This window comes from Neopelma chrysocephalum, unplaced genomic scaffold, assembly GCF_003984885.1.
Source record: "Neopelma chrysocephalum unplaced genomic scaffold, ASM398488v2 Primary Assembly neopelma1_64, whole genome shotgun sequence".
Taxonomy (NCBI): domain Eukaryota; kingdom Metazoa; phylum Chordata; class Aves; order Passeriformes; family Pipridae; genus Neopelma; species Neopelma chrysocephalum.
In genome coordinates this window covers 4,009,299-4,033,731 of record NW_020897721.1, presented here as the reverse complement: position 1 = coordinate 4,033,731, position 24,433 = coordinate 4,009,299, and the positions used below count along the sequence as shown (strand labels likewise).

Genomic DNA, 24,433 nt, shown 5'->3' with positions numbered 1-24,433 from the left:
AGTTCCCAGGAGCATGAAAAGGATAAGGACATGCAGTGGGAGATGCAACAATTACAACAGACAGGCATCTCAGGTCTGCCCATGACTCTTCTTGCAAAACACCTCAGGTTTTTGCCTGCCTGTATGATGGAAGGTGTCCTTTATAGCTGACAATGTTCAGAATAGCAAATGCCCTAATAATCATTCTTGATCCAACATTCAGAGCTAATTGCCTTATTCAAATTTCTGATGGTTTAGCCACTATGCACAGTAAACCTGGGCAGCAAAATAATTTAATTAGCTACATTCTTATAAAGCTGGGTAAGATTAAAAAAACCAAACCCAACAAAACAAGCAAACAAACAAAACCCCCCCAACAACTGCTGGATTCTTTAACTCTTACCCTGCCAGGAAAAATAATCATCAGAGGAAAGTCCTGAACACATTCATCAAGTACAGAGTCAGGCAGTGCTGTATCATTCCCCACACCCACCCTGAGCACCTGCCAGTTTAGCTGCTTTCTATTAAGACAATCAGCTGTGCTTTGGGAATAGGACTTGGGCATCCAAGCTGTAATAAATTTTGTCTGGTGCCTTCAGTGTGGCAGCTTTCTATAACAGGCAGAGAGGGAAACAAGATGGTACATATTCTGTGAGCTGCCTTCTGATACATTTCCTTTTCCCACTAACAACATTGTGAAAGGCAAAATGAGAAAAACCAGCAGGACAGCAACTTTTATTTGTGTTTTAAACACTTAAATAAACAATATTTGCTGTCAGGTGTGCTCAAAAAAAATTATTAAATCCTTTTTTACTACTTCAAAATAGAAGAATATTTAGTTCAGTCTTGCTCATATACAGAGAGAGATCTTGCCTCTTCTAAATGAATTTAATTCAGTTTTTTTTATTTCCACTGACAGTACAAAAAAAAAAAATCACCCTATATTATGAGGACTTAAGTTTTTCTTTCCATGCTCACCAAACTCTGCTCGGTCATACCAAAAGGACTCAGATTCCTTCTTCCAGCCGTTGCAGCAAGCTTTACTTACATCATGTGTTTGGAAAGGAGATTTTTCAGCAGAGGAAGCGAAGCGCTTAGCCATGCCCGCCAAGACTCCACGGATCAGTGACCCTCAGCAGCACACAGACCACCACCGTGACATCACACTTTCCACAACATGGCTCCCAAAGATGCACATACCAAGAGAATCTGGAGTTTCAATCTTTGTTTATTTGTTCAAAGGAAGTTGGTTTTTCTTCTTCTTCTTCTTTTCTGGTAGCTTTTTAGGGTTTGTTTTGCTTTGCTTTTTAAGAGCTGTATTGCTTTCTAATCGTACTTTTTGAAACTGGGAAAACCAGGTGGACCACCTGAGATGAAATGTTTCACACACAGGCACTCACCAGTGATAGCAGCAGAAGACAAGCTGATTAATTCACACCATATTAGTCAGGGCTTCCATTAACACAACTAAGGGCTCATCAAGGAAGGAAAATATGAAATTGTTCCACTGCTGTTACTCTGCTGGAATGCCACATTTTAATCACTGGCTGGAGTATACTGAGCTGAGTGACACAAGGGAGAGAAATGCTTAACAGAAGATGAAAATAATACAGACTCAGTACAAATGCTTGATCCAGGCACACCCAATCCACCTCCTGCTTCAGCCCGAAACAGGGATTCATGATTTAACCAGGTCTCTCAACCTGCTGCCTGGAGAGGCCCCAGCCTGGGAGGTGGTGCCCAGACAGCAGCTGTGTGGGTCTGGTAAAATTCGGCACAGGAAACAAAATGGTCAAATATTAGAGATGCCTAAATTTCAGAGGAACTCATTTGTAAACTACAGTGACACCCCTCGCCATTTTTTTTTTCACCAACAATCTACAACCCACAAAAAGGGCTGCAGCAGCCTGATGGTACAAGCAGAGGGTGACAGAAACACAGTTCTCAAAGGAGTTTACTAAGTCAGAGCTTTGCCTCCTGCCATTCCAGTTATCAAATTCCTTGGTTCATTTAAAAACAAAAGTACAACAACAAAACAGATTCTCACTCCAGGATTTTTGTCTTGATTAATCCTGGAAGACCATCTCACAATACTACTCTGCTCTGATTAAAACCTTTCTGTAGTTTTCAGCCTATGTTTTCTCATAGCAAATTTAAACACAATTATATTTCATTCTGAATATCTTATCTCCTTTTCTAGTGTTTGCCCCACATTTGATACATTTGAGTTCCACACCTGTTCAGTAATCCTGGCAAAATAAACTTCTCAAGCTTTAAGAAATAGTATTAATTTCTGATCTCTACCATAAAAAATACCTGATACATTCTAGCCTTGCCTTTCTTTCCTCCATCAGAGTAGCTGCTCAACAGCCCCCTATTTCAACCAGTACATTCTGAGATATTGCAATTTACTCTTGGACTCCTATTATAAATGTCTTGTTTCTAATCTCCAAAATCATGAGTTCTGTGTTACCAGCCAAAGTCTACATGCTATAACTGTGCTATCACATGGTGGTTCATGAGACATATATTTTGCATACTGGTCCTGTAAATCATCCAGAGGAGGTCTACTAAACTGCCAGAGAAGACCTTTAAGAATGGATGTAGAAGTCAAATAAATGAAGACACATATCTGGACTGAAGAAGTCACAGAGGAACACACTGGAGGTAATAATCCCACTAAAAAGCCCCAAAGGATGTACCAGAAGACTTTAAAATATGACTTGAAAAAAGTGTGTCCACCAACACTGTTACAGAGGAAAAGCCTCCCTAAGCGAGCCAGGAGATTTCATCACATAAATTTCAAGAAACATCAAATAAGTTCACTTTTAAAAAGGTTACTCCCCACAATAATGAAAAAATATCACCACTGAAAGGCAAGCAACCTACAAAACAAAACTGCATCATCTCCTACCCCAGTCTGCAGCAGACAGCACTCATATCTCTTCTCTTGCTAAGAAGTGTATCAGGTATCACTACAGACCGTCAAGGCTTTTTACCCATTTCCCTATTACTCAGATTCAACTCACCTGAAGGCTCCAGCCAGTGCTGCTTACCAATGAAAACCAGAAACAAGGACTACTGATAGTTATTGAGGAGAAAGCAATTCTACATGATTTTAAAGAAAAGCCACAGCTCTTACACTGACCCCCTTCCACAGTGCTCTGGGCAATTAACAATCTTAGGATGCTAAACAAAAATAAATAAAAATAAGATCATGGAAGTTATTAAATTACATCTTAGCACCTGCTGTGTCCACCTGCAACACCATCCTTAGTTTACAGTTGCTTGATCAATGTACTGTTTTACTAAAAATGCCAAACTGATCACATTTAAAACCCCCTTAATCTTGAAGCAGTATGTGTGAGGAAATTTGAAGACAAATCCAGAGCAAGTTTAGTGTTTTCTCATCATCTGTGGAAGAGGTATAGAGTTAATTGTTCATGCTCAGGGCTAGATTAAGCCATCCTTACATTCAAATGATTTGCTCTTTTGTCCAATGATGAGCAGAAAACTAGGAACTTAAAGGGCCTAAAGAATAAAACTGACCGTGTATTAAAAGTATACCAAAAAACAAAGACTGGACATTAAAATGATACCCATGGAAACTGTCATAAGGCACACAGACTATAGCAGGATCCTGAAACCAACTGCATTCCAGGGAAATGATGGGATTGTCCACAGGAGAGCAATTAAAGGATCTGATCAATAGCTGTCACAAAGTTCTTAAACAAACTGTTTTCATCTCCCTGTATAAAACAAAACATTTCAGAAATATATTAATAAGTCCTATACCCACTTTTTGCTTTTTGACAAGATAATTGTGTAAAACATTGATGTGTCATTTTTTGATTTGTTAATATAAACACAGGCAAAAAAAAAATCCCTATCAGTTTCTATGTCATATGCTGCAAAATGATTTTTCTGTTACTTATATTTAGACTGACACATTCCCAAACTGAGAACCTGTTCAAAATCATAGACTGGCACACACTGAAAAAACCACAACACTGGCCATTCAGAAACTGGACTGCAGATCTACTGAAGTTTCTTCAACTGTTTCCATTTCAAAGAGCTTCAACCTGTGTTTAATCTCTTGTCCTGCTGGCTTTCACAAGGTGGGGAAACAGACTACATAGTATGTACACAGTATAGAAAGATGATCTAATGCATGAAACCATAAGAGATTTGAGACAGATGCCCAGTTTCCAGTACTGGTACAAACCTCTTAAATGATCCCAGGTAAATCACTTCACCTTGTTATGCCTCAGTTCTCAGCCACAGAGCTGTGAGGACAAACTGGTTAATGGTGTTTGCTATTCAGACCCCAGAACTGAATGTTTAATAAAACCAAACCAAGTAAGTTAATTAAAGAACTACTGGTAAAAAACAGGCCAGACTGACATCCAGGCCTAGGAACCTAGAATGTTAAATTTATAGGACCAAGTATTTTGTTGTTCCATTACTTCTCAAGCAGGTGCCTTTAGGAATCAAGTTTAGCATAATATTTTTATTGTATGCAGGATCCAAGAAAAGGATACATTCAGACTTGTAATGAACATGAAAACCCTAATGAAGCTGCTACCTTGTCAATCAGGTGTAGGCTGAGACAGCCAAAAATAACAGGACGAGTTCCAATAGAGCAAAGAACATGCATCTACTATATCAACTCTTGAAGCAGAGATGTCAAAAACATTCCTGTGTGTGTGGAGTGGGCGAACAGCAAACAGAAACTTGAACAGGCTTCCTTTGCTCTTGTGAACTTCTGAACAACCAGGAAAGAGTAAGACTGGCAGAGTCAGCTGCTTGCTACTATGAATGAACACAGTCAGTCTCACCTGCCCCCAAAAACACCAGCACCAAAAAGGGATAAAGCAACAATGCAAACCATGTTCCCTTAGTCCTTACAGCTTTTGCACGTACCTGCTCTCATGCTACTACTGAATGCAATTCTGCAAGTCTAATCTTTTGACATCTAATCTTTAAATTATAAAGCTTCATTAACCAAGGTGCAACACAACAAAAAGGCCAGAAACAGCAGGCACAGAAACAGCAAGCAGCAATGCTGCACCAGTGGGACTCCCTCAGTCAAATGCTAGACAAGGCAGCAAGTCTATGAGATGTTATGCTTTAGAGTGCTTTAATGCACACCTCAGAATTTGTGATCAGCAGTTCAGCTACCCTTTGACACACTTCTTACTGTGCATTTATCATCTTGGCTTTACTCCCTGTCACTTGCACTGCACACAAGCAAGTTGTGCCACGTTACCTCACTTTCATTGAGCATACTTGCTCTTCTGTCTGTGGGCAATTAACTCAATTTGCAACAACTAAGTTTCAGCAACCAGTTTAAAACTTCTCATCAGAGAAGTTTTTCACATGGGTTGCAAAAAGCCTGCCAGCAAACTGTGGCCACAAGCAGCAGTTGTTTTCACCAGGGAAACTCATTCTTCAGCAAGATCCCTCTGCCGCTACAGCGCAAACACAGCCAACATACAGCAGCTTTTCAGCTACCTCTGCTGTGGAGTTCTCTCACCTCTATCACATAAGAGAGGGTATACCCTGTAAAAGGTGTACCAGTGGTATGCATTTACTAGAGGAATGACTCCAAAATACACAGTGCAGCAATCTGCTCAAGAACTTAGTATAGACTTCTTTCAAATAAGAGACCACTTTGTCCTCTGTGCCCAGACAAGCAAGACATGGAATAAAAAGGGCAGAAGCAGCAGCTGCTGTTCACACACAGCATCTGATTTAAGAAAACTTATGTGGTTTTCAGTGCTACCTCACATCTTCTCTAAGCCTTTTTTCTGAAAAATAACCAGAGGATCAACACTGCCGCCTGTTTGGACACAGACTATTTTCTGACTCACACACACTCTACTTGTTGTCTCCCAGGCCCCCTAAGCAAACCTGCCTGGATTGCCAAAAGGAGGGACACTCAGACAGGTGGGTTCACTGCTGATCAGGCAATAGAACTGTAAGGTCAGGGTCCCACTTTGCAGTGCAGGGGTATTTCCTTACTGCACGCACACGTTTAAAAAATAGTGCCAAACTGCACTGTGACAGAGCACAATTCTCGTGACAGAAACATTCGGTTCAGTTAAACTGATTTTGTTGATTGTGTTTTTCGTTTTATATATTCTCTTTGCCCTCGAAATTATTCTAGTCTGTGCATTAATTCCTTGTAGAATCTCTCTCGTTGTGCCACCTACACACCCCTATTTTCCAGGAAATTTCACTTTGTCTCAACTGGAGTCTTTCTCCTGGGAGTACACAGCCTGTTACACTGCAGTTGATTACCTTCAAAAAGAGTCTGAAGACAAAAAGACACCTCAGGACTTAAGCAGCTCATTGATGTTCTGTTGCAACATTTATACAAATAGTCATTTTGGCTAAGATGGCCTAAACAGACAGGGAACAAATCAGAGAGATTAAGTGTATGACAACAACAAAAACAAAATTCCATCCAGGATCACAGCAAGAGCTCCGAGCAGCATTTCTGCCTTACATGGGAGTGTTTTAATTGTGCAGCTGGAAATTAGAATTCTGTAAACTCGTGGTTTTATTCAAACAGCAGCCCTTTATCACATTTGGGCACTGTTTATCAAAGAGCTTACCATATGACCAGGCCAGCAAAAGCATAGGAAAAGCAGAAAACTGAAGCACAGCACAAATCACTGGCCTAACAACACAGGCAAGCCTGTGGCAGGGCCAAGAACTGAAGTTCCTTGGGCATCCTCACATTGCCCAAGCTGAGACAGCAATGAATGTCTGTGCAGAACTACTTCCCCAAGCACTACATGGACAACACACATTGTATCAAAAATTGTGTAAACAAATACAACCTTTTAATTACCCTGTCAGAAAGCTAACACTGACTAAGAAGCAGCCAGTGCCCAGGCTGGATCTGCTCCAGCCTTCCTAGCTGTCAATTCCAGCCATTCAGAGTTTTTGTTTGAGTTCCCCCATGAGGTGACCTTTACAAAATTCAGCTCTTCTGAAGATCAGGAAATTTGGTTACGTGCAGTATCTAATGATACTGCATGGGACGCTCTTAAAACACAACAAAAACATTATTATAAACAAATAACTCTCAGTCAAGTTCAATAAAAGACAGCAATACCTTAATTTTCTGGTGAATATGCCTCAGGGAATCTGCTGTACCCATGTCCATGTTGTCACTGATGCACACAAAATCGAGCTTCATTTTTGTGTCCAGGTTTAACATCTTTTGGATTTCCTTCCTTGTAATCACAATGACCTCTAGGACAGAGGAAAGCGAGATGAGACCAAGCAGAAAAAAACCTAAATAATATGATCACAAACAGGACACACTATTTTATTTGGAAAGGCTGATGGAACTGTCAAAACGCTTGAGTAACACGACTGGGTTCTACACCAAACCAAACCCAAGCTCTTTTGGCAGCAGCAACTTTTGAAGAAGAAAATTAAAGCCCTAATGAATATGAAAACAATCTCTCCTGCTTTGTGTGGGTGGAGGTTGTTACTGAAAGTGACACATGCATGTGTGGCATGAATTGTTAGCAAGACAGAACAGAAACTTCTTCTGTCCTTAACGAGCAACCTCAAACCATCTGTCCTCAAACAGACCAAGGAGACCCTGCATTAATGTCACCAACACTTGAGAGCTCTGTCTTTTGCTGCCCCAATCCTGTGTAATCCTCTGTGGACACCACCACCAACCACAGCATTACAATACAATGGTTAAGCTATTTCACAGCATCAGCTTGGCAAGAGAGTGGAGTAATATGTGAGCAACAAGCTCATTCCATCTACAAAAGAAAAAGGATAAATGCATATTTGAAGGAAATCAACAGTGACATGAAAGCATATTTTCCAAAATGAAGAATGTGAGAACAGAAGCTGTGCAAAGAAAAGATTGAGAAAACAAAATGACACGAAACCTTTTCCACCAGCCTCGAGAACGGGAAGGAAAAGCAACAGTCAAAACCCCTCCAATTAAAATATCCCACCTCCCAAAAAACTCCAACACCATAACATTGTATTCCATATGGAATTTTAACAGAGCAGTATGGGAAATAATACAGCCCTCAGCCTGGGAAGTTCCTGTGGCAAGATGAAAACACATTAAAAATAAATCTTAATGTATTAATGTATCAGTCAAAAGTGAACTCATCCTGAATCTATTAACAGAAGAAAAAGGAACTGTAACCATGAGAATTGTGTGGCAGTTTGGTGCCAGAGATATGGGAGGGCTGCTCTCCCACTCCCATACTGGATGCCAACTTGGATTCAAAACAGGCTGAAGAACCCAGAGAAAGGGACTGAAAGCACACCTTGAATTAGGTGAAGAATTAACTGATGAAGAGGGAACTGGTGTCAGGTGGAAGTCTTAAGCTCACACTGTTCAGCATTAATCTGGTGAGGTGGGCAATGGTCTCCTCAATATTAGGAGAGATGAAGCACTTGCAATTAGGGCAAAAGGGATGCAGTGAATCAGCCCATGGAACACCTACTTATTAACATAAGCTAATATGAGAAACTAAAGCCCTATGTAATACTTAATAAAAATTATGATCCAGGGAGAGAATTCATGCCACTGGACTATTAATGCAGAAATGTACAGCTTGGTCAGGGGGCAGGAGCAAGGGAGGAGCAGGAAGGTGGCAGCTTGCTTACTGAAGCTGAATACATTTACTGAATACAACCCTGCACATCCACATGTTCACAGGGGAGGGATAAGCTGAAGAGCTGCCTGTGAGAAAGGAGAAAGGTCTGACTGCAGCACAGAATCACAGAGTCACAGAATGGTTCAGGTGGGAAGGGACCACAGTGGGTCACCTGGTCCCACCTCCCTGCTCTAGCAGGGCCATCCCAGAGCACATGGCACAGGATTGTATCCAGACTGTTCCTGAATATCTCCAGTGAGGGAGACCCCACAGCCTCTCTGGGCAACCTGTTCCAGTGCACAGGCACCTCCACAGTAAAGAAGTTCTTCCTCATGTTCAGGTGGAACTCTCTGTGCTTCAGTTTCTGCCTGTTGCCTCTTGTCCCATTGCTTGGCACCACTGAGCAAAGCCTGGTCCATCCTCTTGTCCCTTCAGACACTGATGAGGTCCCCTCTCAAGGCTGAACAGGTCCAGCTCTCTCAGCCTTTCCTCATGAGAGAGATGCTCCAGTTCCTAAATCATCTTTGCTGCTCTCTGCTGGACCTGCTCCAGGAGCTCCATGTCTCTCTTGTCCTGAGGAGCCCAGAACTGGGTACAGCTCTCCAGATGCAGCCTCACTAGGGCTAATAGAATAGAGGGGCAGCTACTAGTGGTTAAGAGCATCAAGTGGAAATGGTTATTTCTGAGTAAAGGGCCACACAAAGCACAGTGCTGATTACACAGAAGCTTTTAGCTACCTAAATCTCCACAGGATAAAAGTATGATCCTATCAAAAAGAAGGAGACAGGGTGACAAGCAAAGAAAGCTGACATTCAGTGTGCAGATTTCAACAGACAACAAGCAAAAAGCAAACGCAAAGGACAAAAGTTCTTAAGGAAAAAAAATAAAAGCAGATTCTTAAGTTTGCTCTTTGTTTTGTTCCTTCACACTGAAAGAGTAAGAGGCCAACATGGACAATCATGAGTTGATATTTACATCTTCACAGAAAAAAGAAGCAATCGGGACAAAAGCCGCAGTCTGGGATGAAATACAGACTGAGAAAGGAGCACAAATGCACAAGACAAATAAAAACGTGAAAACACAGAGGCATGAAAAGGTATCAGGAAGAAGCTTTATAAGAAGCTGGGAAGGCACCACAGAAAGATGTGGTCCACCACTCAAAAGGTAAACAAATACCTAAACCCAGATAATACTAAAGGACCTCACCAGGTACTAAGCATCACCTTAGTGTCCCTGTGGAACAAGGCCCCCAGGTGAGCAACACAAATCTGCCCCTTCCCCCTGCCCTGTTCTGGCCAAACCCCAGAGCTTGGCTCTGTGCTGCCACACGGGCTGCACGCCTCACACAGAGCAAGTAACCCTGAACTTCAGGCCAGGCTGAAACAACAAACCAGGAGCCATCCCTGGAGGGTTGACACGCTCCTCACACCACTGTCAGTAACGACTGAGAGAGAAATGTGAGAGATTCATGGTCGGCAACCAGGGGAGAGACATCAGAGCCGGGGATTGGAAAATCATTAAGGTAGAAAACACTTCTAAGATTATCAACCCAGCACCACCATCGTGTTCACCATGAAACCATGTGCCATATCCACATGGTGACTCCACCACTTCCCTGGACAGCCCGTTCAGATGCTTTTACAACCCTTTCCCTGAAAAAAAATTTTGTAATATCCAATCTAAACGTCCCCTGATGCAACTTGAGGCCAATTCCTCTCATCCTGTCACTTGTTACCTGGGAGAAGAGACTGATGCCCACCTCACCTTCAGGCAGTGCCCGGCCCTTGGTGGGGGAGAAGAGGGGGAAAGGGGCGCTGGCACAGAGGGCAGGAAGGGACGTGACACACGGGCCAACAGCTTCAGTGCAGAGAAGCGATCTGCTACAGCCCCTGCCCGACCAGCAGGGCACCTGCGACACGGCACCACAACAGCGGGGAACAGCCGGGAGCGCCGGCGGTGTCGGGGCCAGCCCGCCCGGCCCCCGCCGTGCCTCACCTTCGAAGCCGGCGCGCTCCAGGAGGTTCAGCGGGTACCAAAGCAGGGGCCGGTTTCCCACCGGGAGCAGCGGCTTCGGGATGCTGGAGGTAAGGTCCGTCATGCGGGAGCCGCCTCCCGCCGCCATCACCACGGCTTGGAACTCCATGGCGCTACGGAGGGGCACAGAGGCAGGGCAGGGAAGGGCTTGGGCGAGACAGGACCGGTCGATGCCACCGGTCCCGCGGCCGCTCCCGGCACTGACAGCGCAGCAATGGCGGCGCCACCGCGCTGCGCCTGCGCAAGGACAGCCGAGGGCGTCGATCGCGGGCGAGCGCCGAGAGGATCGATCCGCCTCCTCTCCCGGCGCCGGGCGGCCGCCACCCGGCCAGGGCAGCGAGACGAGCGCCGAGGGAAGGATCCCGTGCGTGCAGAGCGCCGAGTCATGGATCCGAGCGCGGGCGCGGGGGCGCTCAGCGGGACATCGCCCCCTGGCGGCCGGAGAGGAGAGTGCGGGGTGGGCGGAGGAGGAGTGTTGGGGGTGTTTGGGGGCACTGAGGGGGCACTGAGGGACATTTGGAGTCTGCGTGGGGGCACTGGGGGCATTGAGGGTCTCTGTGAGGGCACTGGGGGGCTGCGTGGGGCACTGGGAGCATTGGGGGGCTGTGTGAGGGCATTGGGGGCTGTGTGAGGGCACTGGCAGCAGTGTGGGGTGCATTGGGGGCGATCTGGGGGGCATTGGGGGCAGTGTGGTGGGCAGTCGGGGAGTACTGGGGAGGGCTGTGTGGTACATTCGGGGCTGTCTGTGGGTGCACTGAAGGGTCAGTTCGCTGCTGTGCTCCCCCAGCACTCCGTGTGCAGGGCAGGGACAGGACCCACAGCTCCCCCTGAGCACGCCACGCTCTCCACCCCACAGGACCCTCTGCCCAGCAGGCAGTGCCATGCTGGCCCTTCCAGCTGCAGCACTGGCCACAAGCTCCATTCCCAGCCCTCCAGGAGCATAGACACAAACAGGACCCAGGCCAGGACAGCAGGAGCTGGCCCTGCAGTTTTATTGAATCCGGTGTGTCCTGAGGCAGGCGGCTCCCATGGCCTGGGGCACGTGGGGGTCTCACTCATCCCAGGGGTTCTTGTCAGTGTCGATGGACATGCAGTTGTACACGGCGTAGCGCAGCAGCTCCTCGCACACCTTGGCCCTGGCAGGGTGGAACGCTGGGTCATGGCACAGAAAACCTCAGGCTTCCCTCCCCACACCTACGCGGACATTCCCCAGGGCAGGGTCTGGGGAGTCTGGAAGCGAACCCCAATGCCAGCCCCGTGCTGGAGAGGGGAGAGTCCCTGTCCTCAGCTCAACTCACGAGGAATAGTTGGGCAAGAAGAAGGTGGAGGAGCATGTGCAGGACTGGGGCATCAGGTCCAACGCATCCAAGCTTGGGAGAGAAAAGAGAGTCAGACTCCGGCACAGTGCAGAGACCTCACACCGTGTGGGGACCCCAGCAGGGCACAGGGACCCCAGCAGGGCAGGACAGACTCACTTCGACCTTTCTGGGTAGACAGTGATCTGAACTGGGAGGCGGCTCCGGCCAGTGACAAACTTGAGGAAGCGGCTGAGATCCTCTGAGGGGAACAACAGGGATCAGGCTCAGGGACAGGAATAGGACTGTCCCAGTCGCTGCTCTCGCAGCAGGTTCTGCCCTTGCAGAATCACCCCGAGAACAAGGGGCATCCCAGGAAGGGCCACCTCAGCCAGCTCCCAGGGAAGCAGCTGGTGAGTATCCCTGGTGCAAAAGGCAGTGGGATGCTATACTCTATGCCCTCACCCATCCCACTGCACATGAAGAGCGGGGAAAGGCTTGGGGCCACTCACCACTGGTGAAGTTGTTGAGTGCCTCCAGGAAGTACTGGATACGGATGTCATTGGAGGGAAAGTCATCAAACCTGACTGCAACGAAGAATGTGCAACGTCTTCATTAGAAACTACCAGTAAAGCAAAGGAGAGGAGGAGACCCTCTGCTCCCCACTGAGCCCCTGAGAGCCCCTGGCACCCTTGAGTGGGGCCAGCACCCAGTGCTGTGATGGGTGGAGAAACAGGGCTTCCAGTCTGCAGGGTGGCCATTCGCCTCTGCCCATAGCAGCTGAGGACCAGATGGACCAGAGCGGAGACCAGTGGGGTTTGCAGCTAATCCTGAAGCATCCCTGTCCAGGGTTCCTCTAGCTTATTCTCCCCCAGGCCCCTCGGCACCCCATGACCAGGACGCGTGCACAGGACAAGCAGCATTGAGGGGAATCCGCGCCCTCGTGGGGGCTGGGAGCAGCTTGGGGCTGGCCCTGTGACTTACTGAACTTCCGCAGTTCGGCCACCGTGATCTCAGGGTCCCCACAGATCCTCTTTTCCATCTGCTGCCAGGTGAGCAGGTCCAGCACAGGCTGGGGCACCACGCGGAGCAGCCCGGCGCGCATGGCTGCGATCTGGGGGGCACAGGAGGGGCTCCGTGTCACCAGGGTGGGTCTGAGCCCAGGGCAGCCACCCTGGGACCACTGGACCCCAGAGGGGGTACAGGGTTCATGGACATCCTGGGCATGGAACTGCCCAACTGGAGCTAGTTTTGGGGACACATTTTCATGACATGAACCCCACAAGTATTAGGATGGCTTGCCACAGGAGCAGGGTCCCCTTGGAGCCAGGCCAGCCCTGGGGGATGGTGTTACCTGCTCCTTGCTCTCCTCCAGCCGAGCCTTCTGCACCAGGCGGATGAACTCCTTGCGGTCCTCGTAGCGCACCACGGTGTTGCTGCCGTTGGGGATCAGCTCCACCACGCGCTGGTCGCTCAGCACTGTTGTGTAGGTCAGCTCTTTGCCAAACATAAACTCAAAGGCTTCCCTGTCCACCCGCTCCAGCACCTCCAGCAGCTTCACCTGCAACCCAAATGGGCAGTAGCCACCACAGTGGAGCCAGAGCAGCCACAGGAGTGCACAGCACTGCCCTGCCAGCCCCCAGCCCTGCTCACCAGCTCTGAATCCACGGTGGCAAAGTCCTTGCTCCAGCTGACCTCCTCTGCTGCCAGCTGCTTCCACACCAGTGCCGGCAAAGACAGGATCTGCCAAAGGGAGCGGACACGTGCGTCCTCCCCCTGCCCCTCTTTCACCCAGAGGCAGTGGGTGAGACACCGTGGCCCCCACCAAGCCCCCTCACTAGCCAGGAAGGCTCTGCTGTGCTCACCAGGAACTCTTTGCTCCTCAGGGCTGCTCCCATCAGCTGCCCAATCCACTCATACTTGGGGAAGTCCTTGCAGGAAGGGTTGGGGACATACATGTCCCTGGTGTCACTGCTGCTGTTACCCTGCGGGAGAGAAACTCAGGACCCACAGACAGAGATTTGACCAGCCCAGCATGGCTTCTCCTGCAGCCTCCCCCTCCATCACTCCTCTGTCTGCCTCTCCTGCCCAGATCTCCAGATCTCACCCCTCCAGATCTCCACCACCCAGGTACAAGCACAGCTCCCCCAGCCAACAGCCTTGAAAGCATTAAGACAAGACTAACAGCCTAAAAATCCCCAGGCTCTGCTGGCTGCCCCCTCGGCCTGGATGGGCAAACAGTGGGATGTCAAACCTGGTTCGAGGTGCGCACGAAGAAGGGCAGGGGCACGGGGACATCTCCTGAGCTGGGACACAGCTCCTCTGACACGTCTGATAGGCTGTCCCGAAAGCCACCACCTGCAGTGGGGGCAGAGGCTGGTTACTGCCTGACACACCAAGGCCAGACACTGAGCCACAGCATCTGCCCAGCTACTCCCCTCCCTGGGGTAGGGGAAGCACTGGTGGCATAGGGGAGATGCTGGAAGCACCCCACATGTGCAGGGCAGGGCTGCCTCTCAGAGAGCAGCTGGGACAGCGTGGGCACCCGCTGATCTGCACCCCAGCACAGGAGAGCCCAGGGGAGAGCCCAGGGGAGGGCCCTGGGGCAGGAGGGGAGAGCTCTCACCATTGTCGATGATGCCCTCACTGATGAAATCACACTCCCACCACTGGGTGTAGGTCAGGGGCCACCTGTGGGGAAGCAACAGCCTCATGCACATCCCTCCTCCGAGAGCACCAGCAGCACTTGGCATCCCCTCGCACCCTGCTCTGGGGAGGTGACACTCCACAAATATGATGCTGAAGTCCTACCTGTAGTCCAGGGGCTGATTGTTCTTGGAAGATCTGAGGCCTTCGTACAGCTGGAAAGCAGCAGAGCGGAAAGAGGATGAGACACAGTGGGAGCAAGTGATGCTGAACTGGCAGGTACCTGACACTGGGCATGGTGTTGCCATACCTGGGTGAAAACGGTGTTCCTGCAGCTGGGGTCCAGTGCAGGGTTGGCACGGTGCTCCCGGGCCAGGAGCCGGTTGATGCAGAGCTTTGGTGTGCTGTGAGGAGCAGCGCTCTCCGAGGACTGGAGACAGTGGGCAATGAGGGCTGAACTCTGCTTGGACAGCAGCAGGAATGGCTTCATGCTCTAACAAAGGACAGGCAGGGATAGTCAGAGACCTGATCCTGCCACCATGTGCCCTCTTTTCCTCTCTGGAAGCACAGCCCTTGGTGTCACAGGGGATTCTCCTCCACCCCTCTGGGCAATGCCCAGCGTGGGAACTCTCAGCCATGGCCTGGTCTGTCCCCATTGGATCAAGGAGGATACACCACAGCCCCCAGAAAAACATCTGAGCTCATGAGGAGACACCAATACTGGCAACATCCCAGGGGAGCCCAGCAAATGCTCACCCTGAGTGCATTAAAGGTGCCGATGCTGTCCTCAGAGAGGGGGATCAGGTAACACAGGACACTTTCCAGGAGGTGGACAAACCTGGAGACCAGAGAGAAGCAGCATGAGGCTGTGGGAGGGTGGCATTTCACCACAGACAGCCCCAGCCCCTGGGCACTGTGCTCGCTGCACATGGGTCTCCTCCAGCCCACGGAGGGACACCAGACACCAAGGGGAGCATCCAACCAGCACCCTCTGGCCAAACGTTTTATTTCATTCCCCCCAGGAAAACGCTGTAAACAAGGGCAGCCCAGCACACACCACAGCACTGCAGCTGAATCGCTGCAGAGGGTCTCCCTGTGGGGCCAGTCCCGACCCCAGCCTGGGGCTGCCTTGAAGGCCAGGGCATGGTTCTTCTCGGGACTGGGCTCACTGCAGGGAGGGTGACACCCCCATACCGTACCTCTGAATGAGCACAGCCCGCCGGTACAGCACGTCGGCGTCCACTCCTTCCAGGAGAGGGTAGCGAACCAGCCGGGCTGGCTGGAACATGTCAGCGTTGAGGATCAAGTCCCACTCCCAGAAGGATGTGATCTTAATCCCTTGCAGACGGACATTGTACCCTTGGTCTGCCAAGAAGGAACAGCGATGCTGTGTGCGCTGCTGCAGCTGTGCAGCCAGCACGGCTTGGATGCTGCAGCCTGGGGAAAGGTGCCCCCAGCACCTGCGGCATCTCATATGAAGCTCATTCCTCATCTTTCTCTCCAGTGGATCCTAAAAAAGCAGCAGGTGCTGCAGGAAGAGCCGCAGGTGCCAGGACCAGCTGCAGGTTTAGGGCCAGGCTGGGCTGGCAGCCCCACTCTGGCAGCACAGGCTCACCCCGGCACTCCAGGAAGCGGATCTCCAGCACTGGCATGTGGGTTTTCATGTCCCGGAGGATGCAGACATTCTGGTAGCTGTTCCTGCACACAGCACAGAGAGGGATGGTGGAACCACAAGGCACAGACACCAGCGAGGTGGCCAGCGAGGCACAGGCCACTGTGGCTCCCCAGCTGAGGATGCACTGCTACCCATGGTGAAAGCCCCCCAGCCTCACCAGGGCTACGGCAGGAGGGGCCCAAGCAGAGAGAAGAGGCTGTCAGAGGCACAGAGGTATTCTGGAGAAGGTGGAAGCCACATCCAAAGAGCCAGTAAAGAGCACAAATTCAAAGCAGTACAGAAAGACAAGCTGGCTGAGAGCATGTCACTGTTCTTGGGGGGTCCCAGCACATCTCACAAGGGCAGAACCATCCTTCAAGCAGAGCTGGTCATCCAAGGGTTTTTGAAGGAAATGGGGATTTGTGGAGATGAGAAATTTGCTGTGTATTTTCAAAGCCTTTTTCAAGGTCCCATCAAAGTCCTACGGGCCCATGGAGAAAAACCACTGCAACGAAGCAGACAGAGGGAGGAGCTGGCTCCCACAGCTGCAAAGGACACCTTGGCGGTCTCATGGGAGCTTCTTCAAAGACAGATCTCACTGCTCGGCCAAAAAAGGCAAAGGGGTAAGTTTTGGGGAAGGTGAAGGAGATCTTTGCACTCCTGAGTAAACTCCTGCCTGCCTCGAGAAGGATGCTCAGAGCCAGAAGGAAGACAGGGATAGGAAGCTCTCCAGGACTTCTTGGCTACAGCATGGCAGAGATGCTCAGAGGGGTGACAGCAGTGGCATGTGTTCCCAGAGGTGAGGAGGAGGAGGCAGAAAGTCACCAGGCAGAAGGAAGCACACTGCAGACCAGCTGCCACAGCATAGGTGAGGAGCAGGAGAGGAGATGAAGGTGCTTGGCTGGCACATGAAGGTGAGGGACCACCACACTTGCAGGGACAGATGTAGCCTGCACCCAGGGAGTCCCGACCCTTGGAGAGCCATTGTCACTGGCAAGTAACTCAGAACCAACCCCAGCCCTTTCCTTAGCACCTGCTCAGGATGCAGAGACAGCTCTGGAGTTCAGCATAAGCTGAACCCAGACTGCTCCTTGCTCATTACTTACTCGTTAATTAGGACTGTTCTCAGGTGCTGCAGCCTGTTCAGTGTCCCCCCATACACAGCCACTCGCCTGGGTACATAGGAGCTGGCCTGCCCATCCAGTATCAGCCACAGCTTCCTAGGGATGAGAAGAGCAAGGCGCAGTGTTCTCCTCCCCTCCTGAGCTGCCTGGACACAGAGGTGCCCCCAGAATTCTCCCAGGCCTGGGGGCAAGGCTGTGTCTTCCTGGGGTGCCTCTGGCAGCAGCTGTCCCTCACTTCAACCCCAAGTCCCCAGCTGCAGCTGAGGGAAAGCTGGGTTGAGGAGGAAATGGGTGCTTTGTCCTGCACCTTTCCCATCCCTGGCAAAGCTGCTGGCATGGAGGGGAACACCCGAGGTCTCACTTGACAATGACTCCTTTCTTCATTTTGAGCCGCACCCAGTGCTGCCCTGGGGGCCCGTTGCTCTCCCAGAAGGTGTATGTCTGGTTGTCTGTCAGATGGGCTGCAACACAGTCCTCCTGTAAGAGTGCAGCAGGGGGAGGGAGATAAGCATCCTTGGGCACACCAAGACCACCCCTGAGATGGGTTCTGTGGGTCCAGAAGAGGTCAGGACCAGGCCAGCCCCTTGGTTTCTTAGGCTGCAGGTGGATGGTGGCTCCTGCACAGAGCAACTGGGCACGGCCTTGGACCCCTTGCGGTGCCCCAGAGACACAGGGGGGGTTTTGCTCCAGATGCCCAACTCCCGGTAGCTTTGCTAGGGCAGCAAAACCCCACCACCATCCCCTGCCCCTCACAGAGGGGATAGCCAGTGCTGGCCACTCCTCCCCGCAGCTGCAGTGATGCTCATGCGTCTCATGCCGATTTTAGGCTGCAGAGGAGCCCCATTACGCACCGTCTGTGAGGAGACCTCAACGCTGCTGATGTGCTCCTTGGTGCAGTCCACGTGCTGCAGCTGCTTCTCGCTGTGATCATACAGGAAGCGCCCCAGCTCCATGTCATGCTCGTAGCTCCAGCCTGGGGGCACAGACCTGCAGGGAGTCTCTGTGTTAATGAGACGAGGAGACCAGGCTGCACCCCAAACCTGCCCACCAGCAGTGTGCAGGTGCCCCAGTTCAGACTGGCCACAGTGTCTCGTGGCCACCAACTCAGGATGGTGACTGGCACCTGTCCCTGCAGCAGGCAGATGGCACAGCTGTATCTCATCACCAGCACGCCAGGGGTTTATGGCCACTCCAGCCCAGTGGGAATAGCAGCACGTGGTCGCTCCAATGCTCCACGGAGCAAAGGCCATCTTTACTTGAGCAGTGTCGAGAGGTACCAATGTAAAAGGCTTCTCATGGCACCCATCCTCCCCACTCCCGAGCCTGAAGCCAGTCCTGGTCCTGCAGCCACGTTCAGGCTCTGGCTAGCTCCCCTTCAGGGTGCTGCAGTCCCACTCTAGGAGATGCACTCATACCGAAACTTCTGCACGGCAGCCTCATCCTGCTCTATGAGTCTGGGCATCTCTCCAAGGTGCATGGAGTAAGTCAGGTCCACCACTTGTTCCCAGCTGGAGCAGCATCGGCAGAGGAGTCATACAAGGGAAAAGATGTGTCAGTGCTCAGTGTGCCCAAGCACTACTGCCTTAGCCTGGAGTGGAGGAGGACTGGGGGTGACACCCAGGGGCTGCAGGAACAGCTGTGGGAGAGATGAGAGTGCCCCTGCACCCAGGTACAGGCTGGGACAGAGCAGGGGAATCCAGCCCTGCACATGGCCTTCCATCACAAAAATCAAACTTGAACTCTCATCACTGCACTACCTCCATGACATTACTCAGCCCAAATCCGAGTGCCCTGGAAACCCCGGCATCTTTATCCTGTGCAGGTGCTGCCACAAGCAAACAGGATTAGCCTGCAAGAGGGCACCCACCGGCCCACCGGTGGCTCGGTGGGGGTGTGTCCCACCAGCGCTGGAGGGAGCGAGAGGGCTGTGCTGGACATGCCCAAGGGATTTGGGATGGCAGGGTCGCGTATCCTCTGTGGGTACCGGCCACACGCGTCTCCAGCCTCCATAGCCCAGCCCAGTCCCTGCCCGGGGCGCAGCGGGCTGAGGCCATACCTGACAGCAGGTCTGTAATCAACCCCCAGCGTCTGGTGCTGCCACTGGATCCTCTGCACGGAGTCAACCGGGACCAACTTATCTCCTCCCTCTCCGAACCTCTGCGCCAGCACCCAGCCCTCTGCCAGGCCATGGCTGCCCGCGTACTCCTCCAGCTGCTCCTGAAGGCACATCCCGGTCTGTCAGCGCCGTCGGGACAGCGGCATCCCGCGGGTGGTTCCCGGCGCCGCCCTTACCTTGCTGAGCTTGACCCAGAGCCCGGCGCCGTTGCAGTACTCCTCGCCGGTGGCGCGGAGGCAGCCGCCCTTCCGCACCTCGATGGTGGCCCGCGCCGCCCGCTTCCCGCCCCGCGCCGGCCCCGGGCTGTCCCACACGCTCAGGAGGCTGCGGGCGGCGGCGGCGGCGGCGGCCGCAGGGTCTTTGCAGATCTTGTACTGCACCTCCTTGGGCACGTAGCAGAGCGCGGCGGGCAGCGCCCGGGCGCAGCGGAAGCACTCGCTGCACTGCAGCAGGAACCGCAGCCGGCCCAGCACCTGGTGCGGCGCCTCCCCGCCCGCTCGCATCGCGCACCGGGCACCGGCTCCGCTGCGCCCCGGGCTGTCCCGACTGCGGCCCGGCGCTGCCCGCCCCGGAGTGACCGCGGGGCCGGTTCGCCTCCGGCGGTGCCGCCCCGCCTCGGGCAGCCCTCGCTGCCCGGTCGCCGCCTCCTCCCCGGGCGGCTTCCGCTCCGCCCGTGTCCCCCGGCACGCCCCAGCCCGTCATCCATCCCAGGTCGCAATCGCCCCGTTCTCCAGCTCTGGGGTCCCCGCTATGCCCCCTTTGCCAAGACGTGACTGTGTTACGCCCACCCCAGTCCCTCAGTCCTCGGCAGAAGCTGACCCAGGTCACAGGCATCCCCTCACCCCACGGCTTAGGACTCTGCTTCCTCCCAGCTTCCAACATCTTTGTCACTGCCGGCATCCCCACAAGCAAAGACGGGGTCCCTGTGGTGTCAGGGCACAGGGCTACTTCTCCAGCCTGGATAGGGAAAAGAGGGCAGCAGGTATCCTGCTATGGGGAGAACCAGCTCCCGGCTAGCTGGGGGACATATTCCTGCCTCAGGCAGGCTGGACCCCGGTAGGGATGCTCCAACATCAGCTGGGGAGGATGACAGGCTTTCTGACCCAGGAGCAGCTTTACCCTGGCCAGCAGTGGCATCCTGGCAGCAGGAGCAATGCTATGACACCCAACCACCCAGAACACTGGCAGTGTGTCACCCCATGTCACACCTGCCTGTTACATACCACGGCAGGGTGGTGGCAGAGAGCAACTCAGCTCCACCCCACACTTCCTTAATTTCTTCAGGTTGGGCACTAAAGGCCACATTTAAGGATCATGAAACAACCAACCTGGCAGAGCTCAAAGGTCCCTACACTGTTCTGGTGCCGGACTGCTCTCCTGGCAGGTCAGAGTCCAGTTCCATCCCTGGCTGCAAAGGCACGGTGCAATCTGATCCAACAGCTGTCACCCCCGCAGCGTTATCTATTGAACGGGCGTGACTGTGCCTCAACACAGCAATGGGCACCCGCCTTGCCAGGAGCAAAGTGTCCTGAACCACAGTGCGAGAGAAATACAGACTTCTGCCTTGCTTCTGCCTGCAGTTACCACAGCCAGGAGGGTCCCCCTGCAGCCACATCACCCTGCAACACTGGTTGCAGAGCTGCTGCAAAGGGTTGTGCCAGTTAATACTGAGTCACTTCCATGACACCACTTTGTGTGCAAAGGGGACCACAGGGCCAGTTTCTGCTTCACCTCCAGCTGCCTCTCATGACACCAGTCTCCCCTGCTGATTAGAATCACAGAATCATTTAGGTTGGAAAAGACCTCTAAGCTCATTGAGAGCAACTGTAAACCCAGCTCTGCCATGTTCATCACTAAACCATGTCCCTGAGTGTCACATCCACTGTTTAACCCAACAGAAGGACACAGGACCCCCAGCCAGACCACACCAATCACCAGAAAAGTCAGGAGCAATTAGTTTGTTCATTTTATTTTAGATCCTACATAAGGTAGGGACAGACAGAACCTGTCAAACTACTTACAGTTTGTCATACTCCAGGGTATTAGTGGAATAACAAGAACAGCTAGACTACATGAGCGTTATTAATCACCTGAAACTATTCTATGACAATCCTGATGACACCAGTCCCTCCTCCAGTTCATCCCTACTCACCCCGTAGAGCTGCAGCTCTGGCACACAGATACTTCTCAGCAGCACCTTTCTCAGGATGGCATTGGCTTGAAAATTGACCTCCATGGACTTGAGGCTGGCTGATGGGGTGAAGATGCACAGCTTCTGGTTCCTGGTGCCCAGGAAGGCTCCCTCACCCTGGGCCACATCCAGAAGGGCATGGGCATTTGACATGTGTCTTGCCAAACATGGTAGGAGACAGTTCCTACCCACACCTTTAGAGATCAGAGAAAAAATGTGACCCAGCACTGAAATAACACCTACCTTGAGATTGGCCAGAGTTGAGCCAGGCTGACTTTTTCCACAATTCACTGGGCCATCACAGCAGAAATTCAATTTGTGACTGGCTTTAAAACACCACAGATGAGAGAGGACCATGCAGAGGAGATTCAGGCCACGTACCAGGTCACCTTTGCACAGCAAACTCAACAGCATGATCTGTGGGTTATCCTGCCATCGTCCTTCCTCAGCAGCCACGTTTGTCCAGACACTCTGACCATGCACAAAATGATCTCACCTGAGACCTTCCTACTGGAAGGGCTTTCACAGGTCTCCTCATCCTGGTACAGCCAGTGCAGTTTTTCTCAGTATGCTTGTAGGGGTTAAACCCAGACCATCCTGGGTGATCCCCTTTCTGCTAGGGTCAGGGTCCTGTTACTGCAAGTATTTTTTAAACAGAAATCCCTGTCACCAGCTAGATTCTTTCCCCAGAGCTCCAGCAAGCCCTTGGGCAGCACTCTTCTTGGTAGCAGGAAATAAGAGGTCAGGGTACACCTCCATAATTACCTTAGTTACCCTCCATCAGCTGCAGCTGCTTCCAAGGGCAGCAGAGCCAGAGGTGCCTGCTCATCCCAAGCAGCCCTAGCTGGATCCTAACCTGCCCATTCCCACAGGTCACGTCAGCTCACCTTTTACCAAAGACTAAGGCCTTATCCATCCTGCCCTGAGCCACTTATCAAACAACCCTACCCTGCCCAGCAATAAAGCACTAGAGAGGAGTTTATTTTTATTGCTGCTTCCTAGTTCTGCTCAGTAAAGAATGTGACTTCCTGCTGATCTGCCTTAGAGACAAGTGGGCAAGGTTGGAAAAAGCAGGATTGATTCCACCCAAATGTCAGTCCCTTTCAGATGTAGGATGGCTCATTTCAAACCCCAGCTCGCTGCTGCAGGCTCCTTCCCCAACACTCCTGACTGAGGCCAAGCCAGCAGATCAAAGTCCATTCACCAGCTTGCTCATGCCCATTTAAAACAGACACCCCAGGAAGGGACTCAGCCACCAGCACAGAAAGGTTCTGCACTGGCTCTGCTCCTGTCCATGCTGGTGGTTGGAATCAGCCACAAAGCCAGAGATATCAATTCTGAGATGAGTCTAGGACTTATAAAAAAACTCCTCTGGCAGACAGGACTTCACACCCACCCAGCTGAGCATGGAAGGCCCTGCTGCAGGCAAGGACTGCCAGAAACAGCTTCCCCATTCACCCTGTGCTCTCTCCACTCACCACGATGTGGGAGGTGGCAGCACATGCTCCCTCCTGGTCCTACATCCCTTTTAGCACAACCCCCCTCAGCAGATCTGGGACTACAGCAATTTCAAAGGAAACTGGTGAAGGGAAGGACTTTGTTTACAACTGGAAGTGATTTCTGGTTGACAGACTCCCTCAAAAAATGAGAAAAAGCCATGAAGCATTAAACACAGGAATAATCTTAACTCACAGCATCAGCCCCACTCCAGTGCAGCCCCAGTGACTCTGGCTCTTGGCAGTGGTGGCCCAACAGACCACACAGGCTGAGGATGGAGCTGGAGGTATAAACGTGGACTAACAACTGATAGCTCACAGTGCTAGGCAATGACCAGCCCTGCCCAGGGCTGGGAATATCAAGGAGTATTCCCAATGGTCTTGAAGCTGTAAAGGTTTCATTGCCCACTCCTCACTCACACACTGCATGTCCATCTGCTCAAAGAGCTCCAACTCTTGATACCCAGAGTTTCTCCACTGCCTTGGGGCAAAGGCTTTCCCTGTTCACCTGAAACATACACCTCCCTTCCCTCAGCAAAGAGCAGAGCCTGGTACTGCTGTGCCTGCTCATGCTCTAATCCCTGCCGTCTGTGAGGAGAGCTTGGCCCTGCCTGCACAGCTCCATGAGAACTCAAATAGATTAGTGTTAATACTGGCTTTTAGGGGAAAATCAAGGCTCAAAGAGCCTGGGAGAACAGCTGCCAAGCCACCAGCATGGTGAATGCAGAACTGAAAGTTACGGAGGAAAAAGGAAATAGACAGTTTCCACCTCCTGTGGGGGAGCAGCTCCCCCAGCAGTCACTGCTGTGCAAGGGGTGCAAGGAACCACGGATGGTCACAGAACTTGGATTTTGTGCGATGTAACAGCACGGGAGTCCATTCCAAAGCACCTACAGTCCTGCTGTGCAGGTCTGTCATGACACCTGGTGGCCAAAGGCATCCCTGCAGCACCTGCCACCAGCCCACCCCTTTTCTTCTTAATCCTAGATGAATGATCTCATTTCCATTAGCCTAAGGCAGGGCAGGAACGAGGCAAGGGAATGTGGTCAAGACACACTGAGCATCTCTGAGCCTCCCCCGAGGTCTGAGCAGCAGCTCAGAGTTCTCTGTGCTGTGCAGCTTCATGTCCCTGTCCCACTTCTGTTTGCAGCAGAGTGCGGCCTGGGTGGAGCGAGCTTTGCAGAGCTACAACAGGGACATGTGGAGAAGAAACTCACTACAAAAGCCTACCAGACCTTCCTGAT

At 51.6% G+C, this 24,433-nt stretch overlaps 2 protein-coding genes across 3 annotated transcripts in view; both read right to left on the bottom strand.

The window, feature by feature from the left end:
- EIF2B3 (eukaryotic translation initiation factor 2B subunit gamma) overlaps positions 1–10,883 on the bottom strand; it is a 98,703-nt gene extending 87,820 nt beyond the window's left edge. The window contains exons 1-2 of the mRNA XM_027683183.1: positions 10,629–10,883; positions 7,106–7,245 (exon numbers count right to left, since the gene is read on the bottom strand). Coding sequence (XP_027538984.1) covers positions 7,106–7,245; positions 10,629–10,776 — 288 coding nt within the window. The 5' untranslated portion in view covers positions 10,777–10,883. The remainder of the gene's footprint in view (positions 1–7,105; positions 7,246–10,628) is intronic.
- Positions 10,884–11,610: 727 nt separating this feature from the next.
- On the bottom strand, positions 11,611–20,076 carry LOC113967545 (E3 ubiquitin-protein ligase HECTD3-like). Of its 2 annotated transcripts, XM_027683200.1 has the most exons (21): positions 19,679–20,076; positions 19,443–19,603; positions 18,802–18,894; positions 18,238–18,373; positions 17,748–17,863; positions 17,369–17,482; positions 16,224–16,306; positions 15,808–15,973; positions 15,365–15,446; positions 14,919–15,101; positions 14,774–14,823; positions 14,589–14,653; positions 14,217–14,320; positions 13,828–13,947; positions 13,616–13,705; positions 13,317–13,523; positions 12,947–13,076; positions 12,475–12,549; positions 12,143–12,224; positions 11,966–12,037; positions 11,611–11,803 (listed from the first exon to the last, which is right to left on the bottom strand). In XM_027683200.1, exons 1-21 carry the CDS (start codon positions 20,003–20,005, stop codon positions 11,719–11,721), a joined length of 2,541 nt encoding a protein of 846 aa, XP_027539001.1. In that variant the 5' UTR covers positions 20,006–20,076; the 3' UTR covers positions 11,611–11,718. The 2 variants fall into 2 exon arrangements, with proteins under 2 accessions (XP_027539001.1, XP_027539002.1); XM_027683201.1 differs by lacking the exons at positions 18,802–18,894; positions 19,443–19,603; positions 19,679–20,076 and adding an exon at positions 18,510–18,715 and having other exon boundaries at positions 11,612–11,803.
- Between the last annotated feature and the right edge of the window lie 4,357 nt (positions 20,077–24,433).

Coding starts and splice junctions, on each gene's coding strand:
- LOC113967545 (XM_027683200.1), bottom strand. CDS start 20,005: ATGCGAGCGGGCGGGGAGGCGCCGCACCAGGTGCTGGGCCGGCTGCGG. Junction 18,374..18,801: donor GCTGCCGTGCAGAAGTTTCG/GTATGAGTGCAT, acceptor GACTCCCTGCAG/GTCTGTGCCCCCAGGCTGGA. Junction 14,321..14,588: donor TGAGGGCATCATCGACAATG/GTGAGAGCTCTC, acceptor CCCCCACTGCAG/GTGGTGGCTTTCGGGACAGC.